At 37.2% G+C, this 22,313-nt stretch overlaps 1 protein-coding gene across 1 annotated transcript in view; it reads left to right on the forward strand.

Moving 5' to 3' along the window:
• ADCY1 (adenylate cyclase 1) overlaps window positions 1-22,313 on the forward strand; it is a gene marked incomplete at both ends in the record, with an annotated part of 143,433 nt that overhangs the window by 95,378 nt on the left and 25,742 nt on the right. The window contains 5 exons of the mRNA XM_084226822.1: window positions 1,084-1,225; window positions 13,363-13,518; window positions 16,883-17,077; window positions 18,862-18,959; window positions 22,109-22,193. Of these exons, the coding sequence (XP_084082948.1) occupies window positions 1,084-1,225; window positions 13,363-13,518; window positions 16,883-17,077; window positions 18,862-18,959; window positions 22,109-22,193 (676 nt within the window). The remainder of the gene's footprint in view (window positions 1-1,083; window positions 1,226-13,362; window positions 13,519-16,882; window positions 17,078-18,861; window positions 18,960-22,108; window positions 22,194-22,313) is intronic.

The following is a 22,313-nucleotide window of genomic DNA, read 5'->3' on the forward strand; positions in this document are numbered from 1 at the left end:
GAAAAGACATACCAGTCTATGAACTCAGATATTGATGACATTTGCAAATGATACAGTAGCACGTAAACCTGCAGCCAACCCATGGGGCATTTCCTGGAACTTCAAGTACTCATTGCACAGCCTTGGACACAATTTAAATAAACATGGTGAACATTTTCAAAGGTGCATGGGTGTTCTGCGTGTAGCTCACATTTGGACTAGGACCTGCCATACTCTTTTTGATTTTTGTGAGATCTTGACTGCTGTACAGAAGGACAAAGGAACCAATTAATTTTTTTATGATAATGATGAATTTTTATTTATTGCATACATCTACTTTTGATAATTTTTGCAGTGTATCTTATGTATTCATTATCTTAAAGTTACCCAGTGGAAAAAAATCTGAACACATGTTTATAGAGGAAAACAGTAAAATTTTTTCAGATACCTTTTTGGAAGACATTTCAAATATATGGGGTCTTCCAGGAGAAAATTTGAAAACTTTTTCAAGATAAAAAATCTCAAAAATAATACTAAAGATTGGTGTATTGCCAAAACAAAGTGAGTCAGAAAGCTGCCTACAAAACAGAGTGGATGAATGATATGAGTCAGAGATGTGAAGTGAAACAGAAAAAGAAGCTTCTGCTTTATACACAAGAGAGGTTTGGAGTGTGATGTCACAAGTTTCAAACAGCAGGATGTTTTTCCCAAGCAGCAGTTGAGGTAAAAACTTAAGAAGGCCACACAATGTAGAAGATCGTGTGCAGACACTCACTTTCTACAAAACAGCAAATCTCCAAGTGTTTGGATAGACAACAGTTATCTTTCTGTTCACTTTGCCCAAGTTTAGAAAATGCATGTAATAGAATTTTTTTTTATGTTCAATTTGGCTAAAAGTACAAAACAGAACTTTTCTTTCTTTTTTTTTTCTTTTTTTTTTTTTTGTTTGTTTGTTTGGGTTTTTTGTTTTTGTTTTTACATTAAACCTATGGTCTTGCATGTAAATTGACCTGTTGATTTCTTTATGAACTTCTGTACTGAAGTGTATTAAGAAGCTCATAATGTATCTTTGCTCTAAACAATAATGTCTAATTTTCTCTCCAGGAAAGTTCACATTACAAAGACCACCTTAGAGTGCCTAAATGGGGACTACGAGGTAGAACCAGGATACGGTCATGAAAGGAATAGTTTCTTGAAGAAGCATAATATTGAAACATATTTCATTGTGCCATCCCATCGTAGGAAGGTAGGCTTATTCAGTGATATATTTTCATAATTTAAAAGCTGTTCTGTGCTATTCTGGAAGCTGAGACAATGCTAGGTTGTTTTGTTGTTGTTGTTTTTTCCCTGAAAGCTCTTCAAGCACTCTTGTGGTGAGGTGGTGGCAGTGATTTTCAGTCACACCTTTCCTCCTCAAATGGTTGCTGAGTGCAGTCTTTTGTTCTACTGAAAAATGCTTCTTGTGACCTCAGCAGGAGCCTTGGAAGTCCGTAACTGTTGTTTAAACGCTTTTAATTTGGTAAACCTTTTCTACATCACATGAGGCTTATCTTTGAAGTTATCTATCATAACATGGTAACAGGTCAAGAGAAACTTTATTGCCTTTTATGTCAGCCAGAGAATTTGGGAAACAGATTTTTTGCACCCTTCTCTTCTGTAACTCTGTGCAAATAATTTAATTCAGGGATTTTCACCTGCAAGGGGAAAATTACAGTACCCAATTCTGAAAATATTGGTCAGGTTTTAAAGTGATGTCTTTATACACACCAGGTTTTTAAGCTATCAAAACTCCATATTTGAGGGTTTTAACCATCTGAGAAAAACATAAGCACAAAGAAACAGGTCATCTTGAATTTCATATCTCCGGTCAGTTTTCTGGTCTTAATTTGATGACTGTGAGTTTTTATGAAAATGTGAGTCCGGCCACCAGGGTAATTTGATTCTGAGATTGAAAATCCCATTGTTTTATTCTGGAAAGGCTGCTGCAAGAGTGATTTTATGTACTTCCTCTAAAGCATCATCTTATTAGAGAGATGGAGTTTTCTCATGCACTGTGAAAATCATGAAAATTCACATTTTTTTCCTCTGGTATATATTATTAAATTCAGTTTTAGATAATAGGAAAGAAAACAGTTGGAAAAACAGTGGGCTAAATTCTGTTGTGGCAATCAGTGAGAGTGGTTTTTGGTGGCTTTTTTGAAATCAGTACTAGCATTTTTTAGGAAATCAGTATTTCCTAAAGCAATCAATCCCAATAAGGAAGAAAATGCAAGGGAGAGTTTATTCAAGGTAGGTGTGTTGCTTATTGCTGCTAGATTGTTTGTCTTGGTTTTCTGTTGTTTTCACACCTTCAGCATTATGTATAATTTCATTTTTATGTTATAATTTATCAGGTCTATTTCATATTGGGGAAATAAATAGTGGAATTTCAGGAAATTGCTCCACAGGTTGGTGCAAAAAGACAAGGAGAGACAAAAGGGAATTAATGTGACTTTTACATAGAAAAACTGTATTGTGTCAATTCTGCTACAAAAAACAGTGACTGAGGAACAGAAGCTTGACAGTCACACATGGAAGGAAGCCAGGTCAATGCATGTTTAATGTGCAAGAATGAGAGTGTACTGCTGTGAGAGCACACATTTCTTTGTCTTTGCGAGATTGCTGAGAAGCTGCTGGTGATCGGTGAGAGCGGGCTGCCCGGTTTGCCATCAGCTACACAAACCCAGATGCCATCCTTCCCATGGGTGTCACCAAAGAGTCTGTGGAGGTGGCAGATGCTCCTCCACAGCTTGGCTAACAGTAGCTCTCCAGCATGCATCAATGGCGTGTCAGCCAAGAGGGAATCCCTTCATGAATTTTACTGGTGTTGACTGGTTTCTCCCCTGGGCTCGCAGGTCGATCAGCGTGCCACTTTGCTCTTTGTCACAGTCCGTCACAGCCATGCCCAGTCTGTGCACTCTTGCATACTGATCACTGACCACAAACTTTATATAATAGCATATTTGCCTTCTAAACAAACACCTGCTGTTCCCTCCTAGCCCAATTAATTCATTGCCTCTTTAGAGACATAAAAATAGGAGGCTACCCATGAAACACAGCCAAGACAGAGTTTCACCTGGCGAATGCAGGTATCTCCTGGTTTAATATTGCATTCCTTCCTCTTGAACCTCAGCAGCTGAAATGCAGTTTTTATTCTTTATATATCATCTCTGACATTAACATGAGCTGACTCAGGCAGGTATGATACCAAGTGGAATGAAAATCAATGTTATGAGCAACAGATGTACAAGAATATGTTGAATATGAAGCAACAATAAGACCGCTTGGAGTTTTGTTAAACAATATTTGTTTAGAAGACACATGCGCCACATTCTTCTATATTTGGTCTGACAGGAAATTTTTTCATCACTGTCACTCTAGCCAAGAATGATAGTAACAGTGTTAGATGACTCATTCATGTACCAGGTACTTTTGAAATATGAACAAAATATAAATTATTCCCATCTTTTAAATCTTCCGTTGAATCAGCTAACTTTTGTGATCTGATCTGCTTGCTGGTTTAATGTGAGAGCACCACTAAGCAGCCACTGAAGGAATAAATTTCTTTTTGTTTTGTTACAGTTTTAATTTTGGTAAAGACTATATTATTAGTCTATTATTATCTATTAGTCTATGCAGTCAGCAGCTAATTGTGCACCTGGAGACCAGTGAAAAGGGGTGTCCCACAGTGGTCAGTGGTGAGGCCAGTACTGTTCAGCATCCTTATCAATGACATGGAAAGTGCACCTCCATCAAGTTTGCTGATGACACCAAGCTGTGTAGAACAGTCAGCATGCTGGAAGGAAGGGATGACATCTAGTGGGACCTGGGCAGGCTTGAGAAGTGGGGCTGTGGGAACCTCATGAAGCTCAGTAAAGCCAGCAACAGCTGGGTCAGGGCAATCTTAGGTATGTGTACATGTTGGTGAGAATGAATGAGAATACCCTATGGATAAGAACTTGGGAGTGATGGTTGATGAAAACTCAGCATGAGCTGGCAGTGTGTGCTCACAGCCCAGAAAGCCAAGAGTGCCTTGGGCTGCCTCAAAAGGAGAGTAGCCAGCAAGTCAAAGGAGATGATTCTGCCTCTCTACTCTGCTCTGTAAGACCTCACCTGCAGTTTTGTTTTGGTACCCCCACCATAAGTTCCTTCCTCCAACAAGGAACTGTTGGAACAAGTCCAAAGGAGGACCATAAAGTTGACAAGCAGACTGGAGCAGCTCCCCGACAAAGACAGGTTGAGAAATCCAGGGCTCTTCAGCCTGGAAGAGAAAGTTGTGTGGAGACAGTACAGCAATTTACAGTATCTGAAGGGGGCCTACAGGGAAGCCAGAGAGAGACCCTGCCCACAGTAGGGGTTTGGAACTAGGTGATCGTTAAGGTCCCTTCCAACCCAAACCATTATTATTGCTATTATTAAGTAATATTTATGCATAATTGACTGGATTACATTCAGCTCCTAAACACACTTATATGCTGAATCTGATTTCCACCAGCAGAATTTTTTTTAATTAAAAGAATCTTTTTTGCTGACTTTCATAGTTAAAAAGTTATGTAAAAGTGCTTTTTTAATACGTGTTCCCTGATACATACCCTGGTAATGTTACTAGCTTTTTAAAAGCCATCACATCTCTCCTAAGTAAAGTTTGATTATATCTTCTTGATATTTTATAATGATATTAATACTTATAGTCACCCGACCAAAATACTGCACTGAGAGAAAATTTGAAAATTTTGATTTATGTAAGTAGATACAAATCTGACCATGCACATGAATGCCTTGGGCTTTTAAAGGATATTTGATCCAGATAGAAAAACATACATATTTCCATTTAATATATAAAATTGAATATATTAAATATTCACAAGATTCATACTCCTTGCTTTAGAAACATGAATATTATCTCTTAGTTTCAAAAAATTCTTACTTTGTGAAGTATAGTTAATAAGAAAAAAAAATCTAGGCCATACCTCTTAATCTCAGAGCCCCTTACAAGAACTTTATAACTGTTTAGACCAGCTAAATAACTTTTTCTACTAATGATTTCTTGGCAACCCACCTGACTAATCCTTGTTATGACTTTAAAACTCTTTGCCTAAAACTTAATTTATTTTAATTTTTTATTAGACTGTATATGACTTTCATCAGAATCTTTTGTTCTTTCATCATTAGTCAAAACATCTTTGCCTCCGTTTTCCTACTGGTGTAGCTGACTCCCAGAAGCACAGCAGAGGTAGGGGCCTTAGCTGGACTGTCTGCTTCATTTCTTTGGTTGCTCTAGAAAGTCTGATTCCCCTGCAGTAAAACACCTCTAAGGCTGGGTGCAGCCTCAGTGATATCTGAGTGGTTTTTTACTTGGCCTCACTTCTTTGTATTTATTGCAGCAATTCACTCTGTGGTGGCACCTTTCTAGTTTTGAAAGAACTCATTATTTCAAAAGCTGACAAAACAGCCCAGCACAGCCAATTAAGAAAAGTTCCTAAAGGTACTTCTACAGATAGCTGAGCAGTGATGAGAGGTGATCAAGTTTTCATGAAGGGAAAGATTTCTCAGAATGTGTTAGTTTTAGTTTTTACAGAAGTTGGCCTGCCATCACTGCTACCCATTGCCAGCTTTAAGGGAACCTGCTTCACAGTGTAACTTTGCTGGCTCTAGAGACAAGGGAGAGATAAATACTGCTGTGTACTGTCAGCAATTGAGAGACGGGACTCCACTTAGGTGCAAGCAAGAAGTCATTTATTGTAAAGTTGTGAAATTGTGAAGGTCATCTATTCTATCTAAAGCTTGGCTTATATACTCTTACAGCTCTGAATAAAATTTTCCACTGCCAAGCAATAATCAAATTATTAATGTTACTTAGCAATATTGCTTAACCATGACCTTACAGGTGCAGTCTTACATGACTACCTTAAAACAAAGTACCACATTCCTTTTAACTTCATACTTGATGTTTCTATTTGATGTTCCCATGGTTTCTGGCCAACAAGGGTCAAGACATCCACACCATCTACCATCTCCATAGCAGTCTCTGCTCCACTGCCCAGCTGCCTCCCCATAGCATACCATTAACAGCAATGGAGCTGTGTCCAGGAATGGTAGTCATTGAGTGCAAAGATCATAGGGAAGCACTATTGATACAATTTACAAATTCTTCCTGTGTCTTCATAAGTGTCTCTTGGATTTTACGGTCTGCCTCAAACATAATCAATAATTGCTTTCCAATAGATTGCAAATCACCATCTGTAAAATTTCTTTTAATGCATTAGTGAGTTATTCATCAGTGGGGTACTCAAATATATTAGTTGTCTTCTGTTTGTGGCAGTGTAAATCACATGCTATCTGCACCTACTATTTGAATAGCACAGAAAGATAGGCAGTCATGAATAATCCATGAAAGTGAGTACTATATCTGTTTGCCCCTTGAAAACTAGACTTTTCTCTGAAGAGATTGACACTTTTCTTTCGTACCTTACCATGTACATACAAAGCCATGCCAAGTAGTCTCAGTAAATTCTTTCTGTGGCTTGGATAGCCCGGCTTTCTTATCCGAATTCTCTGAGCAATACTATGCCCACTCTGAAAATCCAGGTGATTACCACATTTTTTTTTCTGAATCCTTATTTAGTTATCCAGCCAGAGGGAAGTGGATGCTGGTTAGAGGTATGGTGCTCTGTGTCCTGTCTGGTTTGCTGTGTTGAATCATGCCCTAAACATTCCAATTCAGATGGCTAAAACCACAGGGGTTTTTTTTTGCCCCAAAACTAAAAAACTAATCATAGAAAAAAAAAAAAAGAAAAAAAAAAAAACAAAAAACCAGTACAGTAGTATATTTAAAAAGGGTAATTAAAGCAATGTTTCAGGAAGAATAAATTACTATTTTCAGTCTTTTGAATTTTAGGAAAAATTATCTGAAAGATTGATGACTCTTAATAAGTAAACACAGCTTAGAAGCATCCTCTGGAAAAGATTCTATTTAAAATGTAAAAACTCTTGAAATGTCAGAATTCTTTGGAAGAATTATCTACAGTACACACCTGTGGCATAATTTATTGTCAACTGCAGATGGATTCACAGCTCAAAAAGATGATCACAATTTCTCTGACTCATGACAAAATAGGGGGAAATTCGGCAAATTGAGATTCACGCAGAATCACAGAGGATCAACTTAGGCTGGAAAAGACCTTTGAGATCATCAAGTCCAAGCTATGACCAAGCACCATCATCTCAACTAGACCATAGCACTGAGTGCCACATCCAGTTTTTTCTTAAACACCTTGAGGACTGGTGACTCTACCACTTCTCTGGGCAGCCCATTCTAATGCCAAGTCACCCTTTCTGAATTTGTTCCAACTTGCATGCCACAGCTGCAAGAAAAGTAGCAAAGGCTGTCATATCACTTTCATATTTTGTTGTTTCATCTAGCATAAACTGATGAGATTGTGAGCATCCTGCCACAGAGTAACAGGAAAACAAACAAATTTTTCATCAGTTTTCTTGAAAAGACAGTATTCTTTTTCTTGGCATACATCCTTCTCTACTGATAATTGATATAGCTTCGTTGCATGAAGCAGATTATTTGCCTTCCATATTATAATAAATTACTAGGCTCTACATCTCCCCATCACCAGCCAACAGGTTTTGTCTGCTTATGTCTTTCCTGTGGCTGATTTGATTCTTTTCCCCCCAGCATGGAATGAACATTATGCAATAAAGCAGAGAGAAAGCAACATAGATTCATGATGATGTTTTTGTTTTGTATAGATGAAATACATAGTACCTACCCACACTTGTCTTTTGACTTTATTGGTTTTTTACTGTTAGCAACTGGAATGTTTTATAGGGTGAACTGATTTTGGGAGGCTTTCTATCATGTCTTCATAATAGTCTAATTGAGCTTTTAACAGTGAAAGAATTTTATGCCTATAGTCCTTGTATTACTAGGAGTTTTTAATAGAAATTTGTTGCATTTTGTCTGACCTGATTAAAAGAAGAAAAAGAAGGCTACAGAAGAAAGTAATTGAGATACGATAGGTCTAAAATTAATGCACCTAATCTTTTTAATTTATTACTTCCATTAAAAATGAAGTTCCATCTGTATTTGGGGGAAATGTCTTTCTTTCAAAATTGATTTGACTTAACCATCCTGGTTAAGCCTGAGGGAACATACTACACTGTTCTCATATTGTGTTCTTTTTCCAATCATGTAAATTTTTTTTTTCCACAGAGTGCTTATGTCCCAGTAAATCCACCTGTATGCCTAACATATCCCTAAGATTTTTTTTTTGGCATCTTACTCTTCTAAAAATATTCAGTTTACTTTGTTTCAAGGATTTTTTTATAGTTCTTGTAAGTTGTGAATTTTCTGGACAAATAGATTCTGATATTTTTACTTAAGTGACTGTATGCTTACCAGCCCTTATGGAGTGCTAGAGCTCTGACTCTTAAACTGTAAGTAGTGACAGAAAAAGACAGCTTCCCATTTAATGCAGGGGATATAAAAACTTTACCTACTGCTCATAAAAACTCTTTCCTTTATTAGCACATTGCAAGCAAAAATGTATTTGACAAAATTCTTCTAATTTGAAATGCTGCACGTCAGGCATCTGAGTCCGTATCTGGGCACAAACTGAAGATTTCTTCTTTCAAACTGACAGCTACCTGTAGCTGCTGCTGCCACCATGACTGTGAGAGTCCAGGGGTGGTCTTTCTGCTCCACAGGTCACAGCTTCTTCCAAGGAATTTAACTAGAGATCTGAATGCATAATTTGGGTGTTTCAGATTTCAACACCCTAGATATACCTTAGCAGAGCCAATTCAACAGATAGGCACACAGCCATTTAATGGAAGCTTGTATCTGGACAGGGGCTGTTCTGTGCCTGAGACTTTGCATTGCCCAAGTTGCTGGAATAAACAAACCCAAACACTGGAAATAAATTGTTACTACCCAGCAAACACAAACAGAAGAACAACGTCTGTGTTGCAGAGTGTATTGCTCTGCATCCTCAGGATTGCTCCTGCTGGAGCTGTGAAGCTGCTAGTGCATCATCATCAGTGTGGAAGCCTGCAGTTTGGGCTGTCATTGATAGAATTAGTTGTGTGCTCTAGTATCATTCTCTCTTTTTCTTCCTCCATAAATGAGGAATCTGTACAGGGAAAGATGTAGGGCACTGGTAGAAGATTTTTCTCTGTTGTTGATCTCCTAGACATTGGTTTTGCGTTTACAACTGCTAAAAGCTTTTTCTACATCTGTGTCAAGCTTTTTCTACATCTGTGTCTACATCTGTGACACTATTCTGAATTTTAAAATTTAGTCTTACAGAAGCTATATTTTCTGGTAAAATCCCTAATACACTTTCTTATTGGATAGCTGAGGTGTGATAAGTAAAATGTATCATAAGGGCAGTAGAAAAAATGTCTGTTGATTTTAACTACAGGAAGATGGGAAAAAAAAAAAAGAAAATTAATGTGCTCATCTATCTTAGGACAAAATGTCTTGAAGATAGTCATGAAACAAATATTACCACCAAGTGACACGGTCCTGCCTGCCTGAAGATAGAAAACACATACAGACAGAGTGCTACAGCATATATGGTTTCTGTAAATGTGTTTTGAATGACATAAGTATCTTCTTTCCCTTGCCAATTTATGCACCGAGGTGGAATATAGTCAGGGAAATAACAGTCTGCTGACATTTCTGAGAATCTCAGATGAGCACCAGTGAAGTACTTATCAGGGTATTGCATGACATTCAAACACTGGGTTTTTTTTACCAGGATTTGAATCAGTGCTTGTTTGTTTTCTGCATTCACAAAGCTGTATATAGTCCTGGCTGCTTTTCAGAGTGTTCTGTTAGAAAAGTCCAGCTCTTAACCTTATTTGTCAGTGTTGCAGCAAACAACCAACCTTTCCTAAAATTATGAGCTAAACGAACAGTGAACAGAATTAGAGATGATGCCAAGGATCAAAAAAACATGAGAAAGTAAAATGCATTGACAAAATGGGCTGGAATGGGAATGCTGCAGTCCAGCTTTCCTGTAATGCTGGCCTGGAGCAAGATCAGAGGAAAAGCAGAGTAAAAGACACTGGGGTTGGGTTTTTTTTTTTTTGGAGGAGTGTTTTAAAACCTGTTTTAACAGACTGTTTTGCATTTCCTGATTTTATCATAAACTTAGAGCAGAAGTTGGGATTACTTAAATATTTCACTGAGCTGACTGTGTCAAAAGTGTTGCTCTGCTGTAAAAGCAAGAATAAAAAAGGGATATGATTTGTGAGACAAAGATGAGAGAGAATTCCTTCATATTTTAGATATTGTGTGTTTAAGGTAGTAGCATGAAAAATCCTCAGTCCCAGTGCAGAATCTACATGTCCTGAAACCACTAGATTAAAGAAACCCAAAACAAACCAACTAAAAAACACCTCAACCAATCAACCAAAATTATAAATAAAATTATATAGATCTACTGGGAACTGTCAGCGTGTCCAGCTTGTGTGTATGCAGGGCCCTTTGAGTGGCTGTGTTCTTGGCCAACCATGAAGTACCGTAGCTACACAGTACATGTGTTCACAAATATTCATAGCATTGCACACCAGCTGAAATTGGATGGGGCCTTTGGAGGTCAAGTGGTCAGCCTCCTTGCTCAAAGCAGGGCTGGCTTTGCAGTCAGATCCACATTTGAGTAAGTGCTGAGTGTTTCTCTGACTGGCAGCCTCTCGAGGCATGATCATCCTCACAGCTAAACTTCTTTATATCAAATCAGAATTGCCCTTGCTACAGACTCTGTTCATTGTGTCTTGTTCTTTTTTCTGAGTAGTATTCAGGATTATTCTGGCTCCGTCTTCTCTGCAGTTACTACTTTAATGGTTAAAGACAGCAAGTAGATCCCTCCTTAGCCTTCTCTTCTTCCAGCTAAATGAGCTAAATTCCCACAGGTTCTTCTTGTATGTCATACACTTGAAAACCCTAATTGTTTTGGTGAAGTTTTGCTAAACTCATTCCAGCTTGTCTTTGTTTTTCTTTGATGGGGTATCTCACACTAGTCCTTTTTTTTCGCTGGCCTGAGCTGAACTTTCTATTTAACTCTGAAACATCTGGAAAAATTCACTGTATTTCCAACACATGAAGGGTGTATACTACTGATATATTATCTGCTTGTAAGTTTTCTAAGCTAAAAGACACAAGTTGATGGTAAGAGCTAAAACTGTTCTACATACTGATTTGAAGATAAAGTCAGGAAACTGAATAAAAACATGTGGTTGGAGAAAAGTCATGTTGGTGGCAGGGCCACAGTTTGGAGTCCCTTCCAAGTTTTCACATCGCAGGTATTCTCAGAAATGCATCTGTTATAAGAAAGTTGCATGGAGGAAAGCCTAAATTCTTCTCTATTCATAGGACCTCAAATCCTTGTAGGAGGATATAGTCATGCACATATGATCACCATTCACAATCATGCCTTCTTGATCTTTTGCTACTAAGATACTCTACCTATTCTTTGCCACTCTTGCATCTATACTCTGGCCTTTCCACAATGAAGGTTGTCAGGAAGCTTTTGTGGGTCTCTGAATTTATTTAAAATCATAATTTATTTAACATTATCAAAATTGTTGACTTAATTAATGCAATGTCCACTGTGAAAGGTTTGAGCAAGGAGCTAATGATCTCTTGAGATATTGTCCACATGTAAATTTCTGAAAATGAAATTAAATGCAAAACTGGAGGGAGTTTCAAGAAAGATGCTAATTTTTGTTGTATCAAAGTGTTGATAGAGAGACTTTGTAAAATATGTAGAACTTCTAGGGGAATTATGGCTATATTAGGAAGATTTGTAAATGGAATACTTCTCCAAAACATGTGTTTTAGCTGTTGGGAATTGTAGCTCAAAAACTGATCATAACTGCCATACTCAAGCCTAACAACTATCTACTTGGTGTCCTTAGGAATACCTAAAGGATGATTAGTATGTGAATATCCTTGTACAGTATCTTCTATGCAATTCAGTGGTAAGTCTTCTGCCAGAAAGCGCTTGAAAGAAAGGGTTCATATTGGGAATCTCTTCACACAAGCTATTGTTAAACTACCACTTACACAAGTGACTCTGCACTAGATGCACAAGTGTCCTTTCAGATTTCAGCTGCTGACTGGACAATGCAGTGCAGTGCAGTGCAGTGCAGTGATGCTCACTGGCTCCAGCCAGTCTTCCCGTGTACAGTAAAGCACCTAGGCACCTTTGCACATTTGAAGCCCGTCACATGTTGAGAACATGGCTGCTAGGAAAAAATAACAAGTGCTATTGTGTTTCATTGCCAGTGTGTAACTGACTAAACAAGGTATTGAAAGTTCAGTAACAAATAACCTTGATTTTCCTGAAAATGCAAGTGCATGTCTGTATGTGTTAAACATAACAACAAGCCAATATTTGAGATGCCATTCAGAATACAATCAGTGTCATTTGCCCTGCCTATCTAATTTTAGTTGTCCAAGAAAACATGCATTAAACAAATGCTTTCAGTTTTTTCTTCATTCTTTGATCATTGAAGTGATGATGTAAACTTCTCTAGTAAATCATAGTATTGTGAATAGTGCACAGCAAATGCTCATTGTCATTTGTGGACTTTAATAGCATTTGAATAAAGTTTTTGGAAGTGATTTTCTCTGTCTTTTGTACCTAGGAAAACTAAGAACCATGTCCTCTGTGCTTCTTTATTTTGTTGATTCAGAAGAAATTAATTTTACAGGCTTGAATTCCCATATTGAGGAGGCATGGAGTCCTGCCATGTTTCTCATTAGCCCTTTCCACATGCCAGAAGGATGAATAAGTTTGGTATAAATATTGAGGATATAATATTCTTATCTGAGAAAGCATCTGAGCATGTGCTAGGGCTTTACTGAAGTCAGCAGTCGTTAAATACATGCTTAAGAGTTAACCAAGGAAATGTATGTCCTTACTGAACCAAGAGCTTTTACCAGTGGTAAGAGGAATAGATTATACTTAAACCTTTGAGAGTATTTCTGTGTGGTATAACACTTCTTGCCTTGTAGAAATAAGATGTGCATTTTAACCTCAATGCCTCACACCCTCCTTTTAAGGTGCATATATATATATTTAAAGCAAAAGTTATTCTCTTCAGATTTTAATGAACTTAGTATGGCTGGAGGAATGAAGAAGACTGAAATTATATTTTTTAACATCAATTAATAAAAATGCCCATTGCCTCCTTATTTTCCCTGTATTTTAATAAAATTTGTTGTTTTGTTCTGACCATGAGGGGGTGCAAATGCTTGCAAGTGTGTATGTCTGCATGGGAATGCAATATCTTGGTTATAAATATTATTTTTCTGACCAACAGATATTTCCTGGACTGATTCTCTCAGACATTAAGCCTGCCAAAAGGATGAAGTTCAAGACAGTCTGCTATCTGCTTGTTCAGCTCATGCACTGTCGCAAGATGTTCAAGGCGGAGATCCCTTTCTCCAACGTCATGACGTGTGAGGATGATGATAAGGTAGTCCATGTGGGCCAAGTGCACTCTTTGGGCACCAGTTCCAGGGCTGCATCAAGCAGGGGATGATGTTACAAACTGATAAAGACACTTATAGTGTTCCTAGAGCTAGAAAAATCAAATTCCCACAGTAAAACCCAAATTTAATTATAAAAGCCCTCAAATTCAGAGCTGCTCTTGGAAAAGCCAGCATAGGTGTCTTTGTGGCTTCTATTAAGGGCTTTTTTCACAGGAACTGGAATTTCTTAAGCTGTTTCTATTCTTTTAAACATAAATTCTTTTGCATCTTTTGTCCATCCCTGTCTGAAGTTGATTGTGACAAATGCAAACCAACAGAATAATTTTTTTTCTCTAGATAGTTCTCTGAAATATGAAAGGCAACTGATTCATCAAAACCCCTTTTTGTTCATAATACAAATCCTAAACTTAAAAGTCCCTAATACAAATATAAATTCTGCTTTCTTGGATGCCTGGTAATTCCATAAATCAAAACTCTTTACATACTAGTAGCCTGGTTTTCTTCTTTCTGTGTATGAATCTACCTGTAAATTTATGGATTTACAGGTAAAGAGAGAGTTGCTTGTTCCATTTTCTTTGACAGCAGGTGGCAACATTACACAGGTCACTCCACCACTGAGTGGCAGCATGCCAGCACTGTAATCAGTAATTCAATTTGGCTGATTGCTTCACATTTTTTTTCGTTTTTTCATTTATTGAAGACTCAGTCTAAATCTTACTTTCAGAAAGCATTCGAACTTTAATATTTTGAGTTTTATATGTGCTTGTGTTTCCTCTGCAGAAAAAGGGGAGAAAAGTCAATTAGTTCCTTTTAAAAACAGTTTTCTTGAAGATTTTCAGAAACCCCAGATTTGATTTTGAAATTGTCCGTGTACAAGGCCTTCCAATTGGGATTTATTGTTATCTTCGAGTACTTTAAAAAATAACCCACACATTCTTTACATTGTGTCTTGTGTACATGGATGTATAAATATGGTAATATATGCAGAAAATACCCATGTGGATTTGTTAGTGATCTAATGAATTTTTTTTCATGCCAGAACATTGGCAGTGAAGTTCTACAATGCTGTCAGTAACAAAAATTGTCATTCTGGGCTTTTGTACCTGTTATGTAACACATCATGGATTTGTATTTTATTATGCTTATATAAATACACTGTGTTATAGTGTAGGGTTTCTTTAGAGTTCTCAGTACTCAAATAATGTAAATAAAGTAAAACACGTGGGGTCTTTAAAGGCTTTGAATCCAGTGCATTTCTGAGAAACATAAATACTGGATCTTGATCAAATGTAAGTCTACTGTGGCAAAATAATAATAAAGATAAAAATAAGAGACCTAGAGGAAATAATTATATGTAAGAAACGTTTTTTTAATTAAGAATAGAAACTTTAACCCTGTTTCAAAATGGAATAGATAATATAATTTATTTCATATATCAGAATAACACCCATATTCATGTGCCCTCATTTCAGGTTTTGATGCAATGAAACATTTATTTAAATACTGTTTTCCTCCCCCCTGTTGTTATACTATAGGCTTAAATTTGAATTTTAAAAATCCTTGAAGATGCATTTCTGCTGCAATTAATGCAATACATATGCTAACTAATTATAGTTTATTGAGAGCAAAATTGCATATTTTTGTTAGAAATAGAAATTCCTGTTTCTATTATTTTCCTGAAAGCACGCATTTTTCTTTCAAATTACTGATGCAAATGTTTCTTCAAGAAAACAAATTTCTCTCAGTTTAGAAACACTGAAAATAGTTGTTTGGCTGGCAATTTAAGTTCTCTAATCAATTTATGCCTCTAAGATTAGTTTTCATGTTGAAACAATTAGCTCTTACACCAAAGACAATTTACCAGGTAATGGGATCTGATAACTTGAAGAAAAATGTAACCTTAAAATTGTTTACTGCTGCTGTAACCTCCTCTCTACATATAAAGCTAGCAAAGCAAGACTTGAAAAGTTACTTCATCTTTTCTAGGGTCCACTTTTCTTCACAAACATAAAACCAAGGTATCAGTCAGCAGATAACCCTTCTCACTATTTATAAGGATTTAGATATAATAATAATAAGCCATGTAAGCTAATGAACTGCAAGAGTTCACAATTTGTTCACTGATGAGGTACTCCTAAGAATTTCTTGTGAAATGAAAAAGGAAACTGCTATTCCTGCAAGATTACTTAGATAGTGATCACCATCTTTTTAACCAACTAGATTAAAAGGATATGTTTTTATATAGCCTCTAGAATGGGTATTTAGGACTGAGTATTCTGAAGAGAGAAATTTTGTTTTCTTCTTTAACATCTTTCGGACATACTCTACTTATTACATTCTGTGTAGACTTATTTCATAATGTTTTGAACTGTCTTGAGCTCTGCAGATGCTAGATAAAAAATATTCATTTAACTTTACAGAAATAGTAGAACTTGCCTGAGCTTTGCTGTCAAAACTCTTCTGGGAAGTAGGCTTGACCCCTGTCCAGTCACAGAACAGATCTAGCCATAATTCAGATTAAAGTGCCCTCAACTGGAGGTTGCCACCAGTGTGGCTGAGATGCTGCTCCCTGTCTCCTGAGTGCTCTCTGTGAAAAGAGAGACAGCTTGCTAAAAATCCCTTTCAGATATGCTCTGTGATAAATCTTTTCCACTGGAAAGGACTATGAGTAATTATCTTACAGTTGTGCTACCTCAGCCTTGGAGGAGCCAGTTAGGCATGGGTTAGTTATGGTAATTTGCTGGATGGCTCCATCTGGATCTGCAAGTGCACTTGAGGCATACTCAAGAGGTCATAACAAGAGAGCCAAATGGGTGAGTTAAAGATAACAACACCAGAGATTTCTGACCCTCTGTAGTCAGACATGGTCATTGTCCAAGACTTTAAGGTAAACTATCTTTTTGAAACATGTATTGTTACCTAGACAGTAGGACTTCTCTTGTGTTATGAAGAGTCTGGTTATCTTATCTTCAAGATGTCCAGAGCTCCATGTCTTCTGTCAAGAAAACAAACCAATATAAAACCATTTTGCAAGGTAAAATAACCCTACTGGGTACAAACTGATTATTTCCTCAGTGGCAGAGGAGTGTCACGGCCATATGTGAAAAGAATTTCCAGATTAAAATCTTGGAATGAAGTGGGAGTTTTCTCTTTGATTTGAATGATATCAGGATTTCAGGTAAGGAATTTTAAAAAGGTGACATTCCCACAGAGATAAGAACTCTGTCGTTTGTAGTTGTTCTGCTTAATGAATTCCCCGTCCTCTCTGTGAGTTTGAAGTAACATGAACAGCCATGCAAAATCTCAGTGCTAATTAAATCTATGCTTCTTTCTTTATCCATATTGCAGAGGAGAGCATTAAGGACAGCCTCTGAAAAACTCAGGAATCGCTCCTCTTTTTCTAACAATATTGTACACAGCACTCCGGGAACTCGAGTGAACAGATACATCAGCCGCTTGATAGAGGCCCGGCAAACTGAGTCTGAGATGGCTGACTTGAACTTCATTACCCTGAAGTATAAGCAAATTGAGCGTGAAAATAAAGTAAGGGAGTTTAAAATTATTTTTACTGATTTCGCTGACCATAAGCCAACTAGCATTGGGGTTTTTGTTTGGGTTTCATGCAATGTTTAAATTCTATTCACTGTCTTTAAATACTCCACTGGACTGTCTCTCAGTTAGGAGGGTGACATTATCTCTACCTTCTAAGGAAACACTTGAAGGGTATAAAAAGAAAGATTGGTATTTGTGGTAATCACATACCCTCTGAACAGAGAGAGACACCGTTCTCTCCCAGGATTTTCCTGAGAAGCTGTGAGAAAGTTCAGAGAAAAGAATGAGAAACAATTCTTATCTCCATTTGCTGTGCCTGTTGTTGTGCACATGTGGAATATGATGTTGATAGTTTACCAAAGGGTGATCTCTTAATTGGAAGCTGGATGGTGTTTGGATTGATTGACCAATTATGATAAAGCTGTATTGGACAGTCTGTAAGGGTTATGAGTTTCTTAAGAGTACAGTATAATATAGAATAGCTTAATAAAGCAATTGATCAGCCCTCTGCAGTCACGGAGTCAATGTTCATTATTCCCCATTCAGAGGACCATTGCCATAATAGGTATTGTCCTACTTGTCAGGATCCTACCCCACGTTATATATCCTGTGTTTTGGTCATTCTTTTCCTTCTTCAAACTGTCTGATTCACTTGTTTAATGCTGTCTCATTGCAATGTGTCTGCCTACTCACTCATCTGCTTTGGAGAAGTGTTATTGACAAGAAGATGCATAGGTAGCCTAAGTATTGATCCATAAATTCTAGAAAATATTTTAAAAAAACAAAAAAAAACCCGCCACCAACAACAAAAAAACCCCAAACATTAAATCTGTGGACAAGGTTGCAGTATTATACTAGTGTAGCAGTGCTGAAAGCAGGGGATTTACTCAGACCATACAAGCATGCATATCAGTTAACAATTGTTCCTACCTTGTAGGAGTATTTTTGTGAATACAAATTAGTTGTACCTACAGCCTTTACTTTATGTGTTTGAAAAAAAAAATAGCATGGTTTTGAATTAACTTGGCAGTAAGATTTATTTTTCCGCTGTAAGTCACTATATAGTCTAAGATTTCAGGTCATTACTGCTTCAAGTTAGAAGGCTGTGTGCCATATTAGATCCAAATTTTTTCAGGTTTGAAGCATAAATTTTGGGTTCAAGTTTCCAAAGTAATTTATTTTTTTAGGCTGTAACATTTTTGTTTCAAAATAAAAAGTCTTCTGGTGTAAATGATTTTGAACTTTGGGTCTTTCTGAGAAAACACTTTTGTTTTGACCCCTAGAAAGCTTCTTCTCGTTAATACTGTAGCTTAGTGGAATAGGAACAGTAGCTGCTCCAAACTGAGCCCATGTATCTCATTAGCAGCTGCCTCCAAGTTCACTCATTAGAGTCCTGTCCTGAGCAGCTGAGGTGAGAGAACTTCTTGAAAGCAGCAGCAAGGAGTCTGTGGCCTTTTATCATGATGAGTAAACAGAGGGAGGGCCACTCCCTCCTGGTTCAAAGTGGCTGATTTTTTTTCTCAAAAAGATAAACTCATACCTGAGCCTAAACCAGTTTTGACTAGTTACAAGGTGAAAGAGAAGTCTGTCAAGGGAAATCTTGTGTAGACTTCCCTCATCTGTTTTTTCAGTGCAAATTAAGCCATCATGTTTTTAACTAAGTAGGGGCTTGTTTTATTTTAGGATACAGTTCTTTCTTACTGACAATGGACAAGTGTGGGTGTCTGGGTATATATGAAATATTTACTGTCTTCACTTCTTCCTTTCTTTAACAGTACCACCAGCTTCAGGATGAGTACTTCACCAGTGCTGTAGTTCTCTCTCTAATTCTAGCTGCCTTATTTGGCCTTGTCTACCTTCTAATAATACCACAGTAAGTTTCTGTCTTTTGCCATCATAACTCAAAGTGGAACATTCTCAGACAACCTGCAAAGGTCAAAATTAAAGTGTTTGGAACAGGAATGGGGACCTCACATGGGAGTTTCTCTGTTAGTATACCCCTCAGTCTAATTGTTATCTCTTTCATTTGTCCACAGGAGACATTTTTCGCTCTATTTTTGTCCTTTTGTAATAATGTGCACTTAGAGGAAAAAAATACATTTCAGTGTTTGTTTAAAATTTAGTGGTTATTTTAAACTTTTTTAAAGCATTTCAGCATTAGAAACAAAGGTGTTACAGCAGCTTTTCTAAATATGTTTGTGCTACTTTGTATTAAGTACTTCAGGTATTGATAGCAACAGAGATAAAACCCTGCAGAGCATAATGGGAACAAAGTACTGAAAGTACCCATCCAGCTGCATTGAGGCCTGCATTTATAGCATTCATTGAAGTTTTTGGTATGTAGGGCTATCCCTACATAAAGTGTCTAGTGTGTATTTTGGCTATGCATATATAACTTGCAGTCCAGCCTTGACTGCACTTAAGTAAACATAACCAAGTGGTGTGTTTGGGATGTGTCCTATGCCTATTGTTGAGTGATTAGTTAGTGATTACCTCAGATTTTTTCAGTTCTTTGTGAGTGCTTACTAAATAAAAAATAATTAGACCATTTTCAAATCTAGAGATAGAATTGTGTATAAGGTATAAAAATTATGAATAATCAACTTTTTTCAGATTATAATATCAAAGCATTGAGAACAAAATTTACTCACTTTTATAACTACTTCAGTGGGAATAGAACTGGCCACAGGATAATGCTTTTGAAAATTCCACTTAAATTACGGTCTTTTCTATTCACAAATCCCCCGTTAGAATAATACTTCTATATTCTATTATTTCTAGTTGAAAGATTGAAAAACAGTTTATTCAAGTTAATAAAATAGAAACAATAATTTGTAATATAGTACCTTTCATCTAAAGAATTCAAAGGAGCTTAGTCATCATTACACAATTTCCAGACTAATGACTCTGCTGACTAATTGGAGCATGATTAAGAAGTCTTTCACCTTCTTTTTCAATAAGCCACAGCTGCAGTAGACAGCAGTTTTGAACAAGGAGAAACAAAGTGTATTACTGTAGTTGAAACCAGAATGAATTTCCAAGAATCATATAATAGCTTTTCAAAAAACTACTATTACTTAAAAACAGATGGGCACAGACTCAGTTTAAGTAGTGATCTGACAGACATACAAGCTCCAGAAGAATATCACCACAGAAGGTAATGAAGATGGACTGGGTTAGTTAAAAAAGCCACCCACTGAATGTTCCTTTCTTCCAGAGGATGAGTGGTGGCTTCATACAGCCAAATTCTGCTTGGGCTCTTCCCTTGCTGCGACACAGATGCAAACATGAGCTAAATTAAAACTTTGGAAGTACAGGAAAATTTCCCCTTATTCCAGAGTTGGAGCTTTAAGATGATTTGGATTGCCAAAGTAGTTATACGAATGGCAAGAGAATGCAAAAGCCAATACAAGTCTTGTAATATGTTACCCTAATGGGAGAAGTTATATATATATTTCAAGGAGGAGGTTGATCATCTAGACAAGAAAATGTCATAGGAAAGTCAATAACTGCATAGATATACAGAAATCAATAGGCTTACTATTCTCACAATTCTTATCATCTTTTGAGCAAAACAGCTTCCCAACTAGAGACACATTTTATGTTCCCAGATGGAAGTGGTCAAAGTAAGGCTATGTTCCTGTCAACCTAAGCTGTCCAATTATGGAGGCACATGTACAGTGTAGCCGCTAAAAGCCCTGATTATGAACCCTTCTAATGTCAGATTCTGTGTTTACTTTTAAAAAAAGCAATGTAGCCCTTTTTAGATGCCAACCCTAATGTCTGTCAGGGTCCCACTCAGCACTACTGTCAGTTGTCAGCTGTTGCTGCGTTACAAGATTTTGCAGACATAGCCCCTGCATTCTTTTCTAGCATGCTACCATCCTGAATACAAGTGAATTCTCTAAAGGCATGAGATCCTGCCTTGATTAATACTTGTATTCAGAGTCCACACCAACAGCACCCAGAGTCACCTTCCCCTTCTGGGTACACATGCTACACCGCAGAATTCCCCCAGTTCTTGTATCAATACAAACTGTTACATTAGTTTGAAATGAAAGTCAAATAGTTAGAAACTCTACAGGAGAATTGCACATTTCTGCTGTTAGAAAACAATCTTTTTCCAGTAATTGTCTAGGGCAAGGATACATAAATGCCTGAATTCGTTGCTCACATGGCTTCTGGACTCACTGGTTTGTTCTCACAAGTTAGAAAAGAAGGTGTGAAGATCATGTTATGCTGCTGCCATACAGCACTAGCATGGGGCCAGGCTGTCCCTGGGCAGAAATCAAATACACCCACACTGGTGGACTAATTTTTGTCAGCTTGCTCACATCCATAGGGTACTTTTCCAAAAGAAGTTTTCTGGAGATAGTTCTTGGCTTGCACCCCTCTTCTCATTAAGAACAAGCCTATTTTGATAGATCAGAAGAGGGAAGATTAGGAATTTAAGAATTATTACATCATCTTTGTGAAACTTAAGATTTGTCTAACCATTGAGGAAGACTCAAAATGAGGGAATTTTTCTGTTTCATTAGAAGGCAGTTTTCTCTGATTTTATTTCACTGGCTGTGTCTAAATTGGATGATCATTGATTTCTGAATCTTTGAGAAAGAGGAATGAGATAGAAAAAGCATCTGGTAACTGTTAACACCACTGCCAAGGCCAAGTAATTGAGTTACACACTCTCCTTACAAGACTCATTATGCTGAATATTCTGCACTAGCCTACAATTAGAGCATGTCTCTCCTGACTACCATACATTTGAATTTTTGAGGTTCTTTGATCTCCTTTCTGACATCAGAGCAAGGACCATTTACAAGAGCATTTACTAATTTCATAGTCTTGAGAGCACTGGAGATCAGTGCTTAATTTGCACTGTGGTGGTTAGTATAACAGCAAGGTTGAGGAGCACATCCTCCACCCTTTATAAAATGCTGTTTTAGAAGGACCCCTAACTGTAGTTTGTTCTCACGTGCTACTGAGTTGCACTGCATTACTTCTATTGTGTTTTCCTTCTAGGAGTACCGTAGTTCTTGTCCTCCTGGTGTTCTGCATATGCTTCCTAGTGGCTTGTATCATGTACCTACATGTCACACGAGTACAAGTAAGTGATTTAAGATTTTGTGGCTGTTCTTCCCTTTGGGGTCCATGATGTGTTTGTCCTTTGGAATATGAAGCCATCAGTGGATGCTTCACAGATTCACAGAGTCTGAAATTTATGTGT

Source organism: Fringilla coelebs (assembly GCF_963513975.1).
Source record: "Fringilla coelebs genome assembly, chromosome: 1".
In the NCBI taxonomy this organism is placed as follows: domain Eukaryota; kingdom Metazoa; phylum Chordata; class Aves; order Passeriformes; family Fringillidae; genus Fringilla; species Fringilla coelebs.